The following is an 8,502-nucleotide window of genomic DNA, read 5'->3' on the forward strand; positions in this document are numbered from 1 at the left end:
TGAGTCATCACCAAACCGCATTCGGGCACCGCTATTGCTACATGAACCCAAGCTGAAGTCGTCTATAAAAGGAGGAAGAGAAGACAGAATTAGGGACACTCAAACAAACAAACAAAAGCCAAAACTCTGCTCAAGCCAGATTTGCCTTCAACGAAGCTGTAGTCAGCACAAGCCTTCATCCCATTCGGGATAAACCTTCCCAAACCCCTGTAATAGCTCTGCTACCTTGTTCATGGTGGTATCGATTCATTTTGTATCCTCTTCTCCCCCGTCAACCCCTCTAAAAGTTTTCAGACCTCTGACAGAGCCACAAAGATAGATTTTGTAAGAAGTTCAGCCTTGGCCGATAAGGTTCAAACTTACCCGACTATCTTTGCTCTGTCTTTGTCTTTTCGTTCTTTTAAAAGCACAATAACATGTTATATATTCCCAGTTATATACAAGTTATTTCTAGCAAAGTCATAATGAAAATGAGTCTTCAGCACTTGAATCCGATCTGAATCGCGTCAGAGTTCAAATCAGATCTAAGTCTTAAGCCCGGCGGGCATGTAATTTAAAGATCAGTTTAAAAGTCCTTGGCCTCAAGGCATAAAAAAGAACTCTATGTGGACTCAACCCATCCACGACAATCCTTGATAAGCGAGAAGTCCGAAGTTACTTGGGGCGTAAGTAATCAATCTATTTCTCCGTTTTGTTGCTATTATATCTTGATTCGTAGAAAAGGCTTAAGCATGGAGTGAATTCTGATAGAAAGCCTCAAGGCCTACACCTAAGGCCCCACGAAGGCATCTATTTAGCTTCATTTCATGTTGCGGTCTAGTTGGTCCGAGTATAAGGATTAACTCTGATGGGAAGCCTCAAGGCCTATACCTAAGGCCCTACAAAGGCACTCATTTGGGTTCGTCCTACCTCTTGGATTCAGATAATCAAAGGTATAATAGTGATAAGACTCTGGCAACCATAAAAGACCAAATATGATACATCCAAGCGCTGGTTTAGTTTGACAGGAAGCCTCAAGGCCTATACCTAAGGCCCCACAAAGGCACCTGTTATATCTAACTTGGTTTCTCGGGCGTATACATATTCAATCAAAGCTTAACACCCATTCAACATCTGCCATACTGAAGATGGCAGTGGCACGCCTGAGCACGACAAAGTTAATCTTGATTGTGAGCCTTAAGGCCTACACCTAAGGCCCCACAAAGGCACCCTTTCAAATTAACTATGTCCTTCTCTTTCAGAACTGCCCGACGAGCCTTGCCCGAAGTGTGTCTTGCCCGACCAAGATCTGCCCGACAAAGGCTTGCCCGAGCGAGCCCGAGAAGAAAGCAGAAGTACGACAGATACCCTCAACCGACGCCATTCTCCCAGGGGAGCTGTGTGCTCGTCCGCCAGGAGATTCCTGCGACGAACACAGAGAATTAGAAGCTTCTGTTTCTCGTCACTTTGGGTGCATGAAAGCTTGAACATTGCCTTGATCATCTTTTAGTGGTCTACCTAATCAAAAAATGCTTGAGTGTCCTCGTGGTAACAATATGATCCCACGCGGCCCTCCCTTACTTCATTAGGCAAGGCTGAGATAAACGGGGGTTCGTGCTCTGCCTTAACGGCGGTGATGATTCATTTGGTAAAATCGTAATATTTGTGCCTTAATGGGAGCATGATTTTTTGGATGCTCCCATTAAAAAGATGGTGGGACCAGCTCGAGTCATCTTCTTCCTCCCGCAACCCCGACTCTGCAACAAAAAATTTCAGAATCCGGCGTCTTTAGCCGCCGTCGAACCCCGCCCAGACTTGCATAGCTCCGCCTAGTCCCGCCTAATCCCGCCTAGGCGCCCGCCTAACATGCTTTCTGATTTTGTGGCCGCTTAGAAGTTAATCGCGGCGGTCGGCCACCGTCCAGCGCCTAGGCCCGGACCATGTTGAGCCCACCCAAATAACCCGACGGGCCCCCGTCTCGATTCGCTCTCGTGCTGGTCAAGTGTAAAACTGTAAACTGTAAAAACTCCATGGAAGAGCTTCTGCGCGCTTTTCATCCTTTTGAGACATTACACTTGTCAAAAGAGCAGAGCAATTGGGTTGCCACTTGCAAGTCTACACTCCCAAAACGCAGCGTTCTTCTCATCTCTCTCCTTAATCCTCACACTGGTATTCTCTCTCTCTCTCTCTCTCTCTCTGTGTATTTCCTACAGTTTTAGGCAGGTAGGTTGTATTTTCCGAGAAAATTATGTTTGGCTGCTGAGAAACCTGACGAAAATAATAGAAAAGGAGACACATTGGATTTGGTGGGGTGTATTAAATAGTCAATGTCTTAATTTTAATTTCTGTAATGTTCAATGAGTTCTTTGAATTAAGGCCAGCAATTTGCAGTTACATTGAAATCAAAGGATTTGGGAAATTAAAACCTAATTGAAATTGTATTTTGTCTACCTAATTTCGTGTTCGTTGTCTTGTCTGTTTAGTTAAATACTGAAATTTATAAGTGTTTGGTTATTTGAAGGGAAAATCTTCAGATTAAAAGTTATTAGCTTTAGTTGATCTCTTACGTTTTTTCGGCATTTATGTGCCCATTGGATTGGAAAACAGGATGACTGCAAAGGTTGGTACTGTATCCACAGTCGAACCTCCCACTGTTGAGATGTCTGGTATAACGATGACACCTGCATCATCAGCTGGTACACAAAAGGTCTCAATGTTTGCTGCCAAGGCTGGATTTGTTATACCGAAAAACAAGCTGTCGGGTTCACTTGTGCCTGTCTTTCGCGGAAGTAAAAACCTAGGAACCGGTGATACGGTTAGTGGAGAAAGTAATAAACAGATTCAGAGGAAAACAAAATGGGGCCCTGATCTCACCTAAGATGCTTCTGTCAAAAAAGGAAGAGCTTTAGCTTATCAGGTATTGTTTGGATTGTTTGCAAGTCCTGTTCTGGTCATATTTCGTTTGATACTATGTTATTTCGTAGTTCTAAGATCAAAATTTGTTCTTGGTTTATGTATCTTTTTCCCACCTTACCCGCTTTTATGTTTGCAAATGTCAAACGTCTCTAATATGTTCCCATCCTCATATAGTTTAGAAATTCAAATTTATGGTTTGGAGGCATTCTTCGCCCCCCTTGTGGGAGGAATAAATATTTCCACCTAGTGGAAGTTCATTGTTTCCCTTTTACGTTGGGTATTAAAATGCTGGTTGTGTCTTCTGTGTGAATGTTGCACATGGAAACCTCCCATTCCAGGTGCCACTAAGTGATATTACTGCCTGTTTGGTGGTACAAATTTTGAGTAGACTCGGGTGGAACAAATTACACAACAGTTGAAATCAGAAATGTTAGAGGATGAGAGTGATGAGGACTTACTATCAGCACCTCAAGATCCGCACCACAAATCCTCTAAGCATCAAATTGACACAAAGGTAAAATTCCATTTCTTGTTCTCTTATTTTTTTCATTTATTCTTGATTACTTTTGTTTCTATGTTGAATGATGTTTCTATTCTTAAGCACTGATGATAATATTCGTCAATGTAGGACGTTGACCAGTTGGAACTTGAAAAGCGGGAAGCCATAGGTGTGTTTGACAGCTTTCTTAGATTATACCTTTCTGTATGTTATATTATAGATTGCATGATTATTGTTTTCTTGACGATATTCAGGTGAGATTTAAAGTTAAATCCAAGCTACAAGGCCCCACCTGATTATAAACCTTTGTTGAAAGAGGCTACAGTCCCTATTCCTGTAAGTTTATCTTCTCGTTCTGCAATCCTCTGCAACTTTTTCCTAATTAACTGTTTTTTTTAAGATGTGTCCAAACTGCTGAGATAATATAAGTTAGTTTATCATGGTGTGAAAATGTTCTGTCAATTTTAGTTGTATTGATTTAAAATAAAACTTATCCAAGAATGCAACTATTTTATTACTAAGAGTAAAGAATGCAATGGGTTGGTATGTTTGTTTACCATTACTTTTATAAGGTTTCCTTTGGCCAGGGGTGGAGGGTGGGACCTAAGACGGGAGCATATATTATCCAATTTCATGGTTTGCTGAGTCGGCCAGTATTTGAATTCTGATGCTTAGATGTTTTTATATGCTTTTCAGGTGAAAGAATATCCTAAATATAATCTTTTTGGCCTAATATATGGTCCTGAAAGTGATAACCAGAAACAATTAGAAAAGGTAAGAGTTTTGTGTGTGCTTATGACGATTATGCCAAACACTCGTGATTACCATGTGCATGTTCTGATGATCTTCGCGTTGTGTGTGTTTTCTCTACATTTCTTTTTGATTGGTCAATGCAAATAAGGAAACCGGAGCCAAGATTCAAGTCTATGGTACCAAAGCAGGGACAGGACAGAAGGTAATATTTCAATAAATAATATAGAACGGTATGGAATCAATATCAAGATAAATTTGAGAGTCCTGACTCCTCATCATCAATTTTACTGATTTTCATCTTTTCTTAAACATATTATTTTAACCAAAAAAAAAAAAAATCTATTGTGGAATGGTTGCTTCGAGATGTGCATAATGCTCATGTAGTATTGACCTTCCCCTCTTTTATTCTTTAACTTATTTGCAGGCTGAAATAAAACCATCTGATGGGAGTGAAATCCATGGTGAATATGAAAGCTTATATGTTCATATATCAGTTGACACATTTGAGAAAGTAGATGCAGCGGTTGCTGTAATTGAACTCTTAGTCACCTCTGTATCAGTGAGTTTCCTTTTTATTTCTCAACAAAAAGCTTTAAGTCCAACAGTTTCTTAAAATTTCTCTTTCGTGCTATTTATTATGATTTCTACAGTTGTTCTCTTAGCATTGTTCTTTTAATTACTTCCATATAGGGAAATCTGGCAGCGGTTAGCAGTACAGGTGCTTCAGTTTCTGCTGATAATGCTCATGTTCCTAGTCAAGTCCAGGACACTACCACCTCTACGATGGTTCCGACTACTGTGGTAAATCAGGGAATGGTACAACCACTGCCAGGACTTGCACAAACTCCACTGGATGGGCAGTTTCAGTACCCTGGTCCATTTCTCTCGAGGGGCCCATCTTCCACTCCCATGTATATGCCTGGCTTCACTCTGAATTCTTTGAGACCAATCCTCAACAATCCTTCCCATCTTTCAACATCACTTTTCAACCCTGCGTACCTGCCTTCATCATTTGGGCTTCCACCATCTCTTGTTTCCCCTAGACAAAATCCACCAACACCACAATTTTTGCCGCATACATATATGGCTTCCCAGGCTGCATCAGTTCAAACTAATGTTTCAGCTCCACTCACATTCATGCGAAACCGACCACTGCCTGCTGAGAGCTCTACTGGATGATCAAGCGGTCCACCAGTTCCACAACCAGGTGTTGCATCCATGCCACCACCTTCAAATATATCAACGGCGAATATGGTGTCTTCTGTAAACCCTCCTATTGCAGCTCCAAGTTATTTCTATTCCACGGCCTCAAGCGGGACTTCCTTCTACATCTCTATCCACATCTCTGCAAGCAAGAGTTCCAAGTTCTGTTTCTGGAAGTGTTCCAAATTTCGCTCCCCTAAAACCACCAATGATGACGGCTCAAAGCCCTGGCGATTTCACTTTTCAGCCTCATCGACCACAGAATCCATCCTTCCAAACAGTTCCCCAGCCAAGCAGTCACTTTTCAGCACATAACGCTTCTCTTGCCAGACCAATGTTGCCATCTCCAACACCTCAAGCACCGTCTTTCCAGTTTCCTCAGCCGGGCAGTCAGGTGTTATCGAGACCACAACTCGGTGACCACATGGGTCAGCATCCATCAGCTCATATGTCTGCTGCTCCCTATGCCAGAAATTCAACTGCCATCTCAGTTCCTCCTAGACTCGCAACATTTCTAGAATCCAGTACCGTTCTACCTCGGACGCCACACCCACCAATGAGACCGAGTAACTTCAATCCACCTCACCAGATGCCCAATTTGCCAGGTCCTCTGCCTCCAAGGCCAGGAAATTATATTCAAATTCAGCAAAACTATCCTGCTCACGCAACTCGACCTGAGATCCCACGTGCTCCAAATCAACAGTTCAGCAACCACCTTGCATTTTCCTCTGGCAAGTCGGCGTCTGGTCCTGGAGGAGGGCAACAACTGTATGATCCGTTCTCACCCACTTCCGCGAATCAACAGCAGGGAGGTAATCCAGGGAAGATGTGAAAGCAAGGGTTTGATCTACACTAATGCGATTTGATTGCCTTGGTTGGAGTTACAATTTCGGATTTAGTGAAACAGCTAACAAAACAAGAATTTGGAGTTGTTGTAGTCTATAGGTCATATTAACATGTTGCTGTTATCTGATTTCTGATAGGACACAACTTCTTCAAGAAACACATTTCCTTATCTTTTTATCAATCGATTTGTTTCCCCTTCGCTAAAAGAGTATGAAAGAGTACCACATTTATATTATAAATCAGTTAAAAGGGACCAAGCAAACCGAGCAATCCGGCGAGCTAATTCAGTAGGCTGGTTCTGTCAAAGCAAGATAGAACCAGCCCTACCGTGTGAGCCTAATGGAGGCCTTCCAAAGCAGCCACTCCTGAACAAGGTTTTAAAAAACGTTAGGTGCTAGTCAAGCGGCGGGTCGAGGCTTTTAGCACCTAAATGGGGGCTCAGAGGACTATACGGATTTAATTAAATTTATTATATAACATATAAATAGGTGCTTGTTTGCACTCTAAAATATATATATTCTTGCATTGAGAATTTGAGAAAGTTAAAAATTTAAGCCATCAGGGCATTGACTACATATATACTTTCACACTCCACAAACCCCTCTTTTAATTAATTAGGCCAACACTATGGTTGGTTTAATCAAATATAAAATGGCATATATCCCACAACCTTAATTAATTCGTACATACATACCAAATCCCGTATTTCCATTGTGCCTTGCACTTTTTCCTGCTACTTTTCCATGTCCATGGACGCAAAGGCTGTTTTTCCCATATGACTAACAAAACTCTCTGTCTCTCCAAGCTTACTTTTCTTTTGAGATTCAACATCAAGATTCGGTTCCTCCTCATCTTCTTCGCGTAGCCTTGTCAATGAAGAATACTCAACCTTTTCACTGTAAACCCTAACCAAAACCAAATAGAAGGACACCCCAAAAATGGCTATTCCCACCAAGAACCAACTAAATTCGAGGTTCACTAAGGACTTGGCTCTGTGAAGTGCCTCATCTCCATGGCACGTAACCACTTTGGGATCGTCCTCTAAGTTCATGAAGCAACCTTTTGGCATCAATTCAGGTGTCCAAAGCATGAACCCCATGACAATAAGCCAAGCACCTTGGGAAAATATGCTAAGTGACCTCACAAAGCTGACCAAAAAACTCTTAGGGAAACCAATTCCCATAAGGGTTGTGGCCAAAGAAACAAGAACCACAAGCTGCAGAAGCATGTGGTATTGGCCTTCAGGTCCCATGTGATCAGTAGAGTGAAGGTGAAAGAGAAGAAGCTGCTGCCCAAAGGCTATGGCTCCAAGGAGTTGGGTCAAACCATGTTGTGCTTTTGGGGCAATTTTGTCAAGAATGATAGCAAAAGCTGCATAGACCAAGAAGGCCATGGAGATTGAACAGTGCTCAAAGTTGCGGAGACGGTTGGTGGGGATGGTTCCATCGTCATCGAAGGGTTGGTGTTTCTCCGGGGCTATGAACAGTTCCGTTGCAATGAAGGCAAATGAGCCTCCCATGATTAAGAAGGGCTCCAAATACTTGAATTTGGTGGTGGGAAACCAGGTTGGAGATGCGTAGGAGTTTGGCTGGTAAAGATGGAGTTTAATGTGGTTGAAGAGGTGCCATAAGCCAATGAGAAGAAACCCAAGGCCTGGTGTTACATGTCCAACTAAAGTGCCCATTTCCAATTGCTTGGTTTGTGTTGGAGAGAGAGAGAGAGAGAGGTTTTTTATGTAGTTGGTGTTGTTTAAGCCTAGAGAGAGAGGGAGAGAGAGAGAGAGAGAGAGAGAGAGAGAGAGAGAGAGGTTGCTTATGTTGTTGGTGTTGATTAAGCCTAAAGGGAAAGAAAGGGAGGGAGGGAGGGCGAGAGAGAGAGAGGTTGTTTATGTTGTTGGTGTTGTTTAAGCCTAAAGGGAAAATAAGGGAGGGTGATGGAGAAGGGTGGCAAATGAGAGAGGGATTTTAAAGAGTTCAGGGAGGGGAATGGGGGTGAAATCCTAAGAAGTCTAAAGGCTTCCAAGCTTAGGAGAAGTTTTTTAATTTGTTGGGAACACGATTTGTTACCGTAAGTGAGAGGACTTTAAATGGGTAAACTGTCATTTGACCTTTTGAACTATTACTCCAGTTGAAATTGATCCTCGAACTATTTTTTTGGTAAATTAACCCCCTGAACTATTTGAAATAAGACAATTGACCCTTGTCGGTAGATTCCATCTACTATTTCATCAAATTCAAAGGAAAATTAGTATTTCCTTCATCAATTCTTACTTATCAACTATAACTAACAATGTACTTATGACATGT

General features: G+C 42.0%; 1 protein-coding gene and 1 pseudogene across 1 annotated transcript; one reads left to right on the forward strand and one right to left on the reverse strand.

The window, feature by feature from the left end:
- Positions 1-1,662: 1,662 nt before the first annotated feature.
- LOC126617312 (uncharacterized) lies at positions 1,663-6,402 on the forward strand (annotated as a pseudogene).
- Positions 6,403-6,728: 326 nt separating this feature from the next.
- On the reverse strand, positions 6,729-8,093 carry LOC126617308 (uncharacterized). The gene is made up of 2 exons (XM_050285336.1): positions 8,075-8,093; positions 6,729-7,922 (listed from the first exon to the last, which is right to left on the reverse strand). Exon 2 carries the CDS (start codon positions 7,878-7,880, stop codon positions 6,930-6,932), a length of 951 nt encoding a protein of 316 aa, XP_050141293.1. The 5' UTR covers positions 7,881-7,922; positions 8,075-8,093; the 3' UTR covers positions 6,729-6,929.
- Positions 8,094-8,502: the final 409 nt, after the last annotated feature.

Source organism: Malus sylvestris, chromosome 3 (assembly GCF_916048215.2).
Source record: "Malus sylvestris chromosome 3, drMalSylv7.2, whole genome shotgun sequence".
NCBI lineage: Eukaryota > Viridiplantae > Streptophyta > Magnoliopsida > Rosales > Rosaceae > Malus > Malus sylvestris.

Excerpts from the sequence above, each read along its gene's own strand:
- LOC126617308 (XM_050285336.1), bottom strand. The coding sequence starts at position 7,880 with ATGGGCACTTTAGTTGGACATGTAACACCAGGCCTTGGGTTTCTTCTC.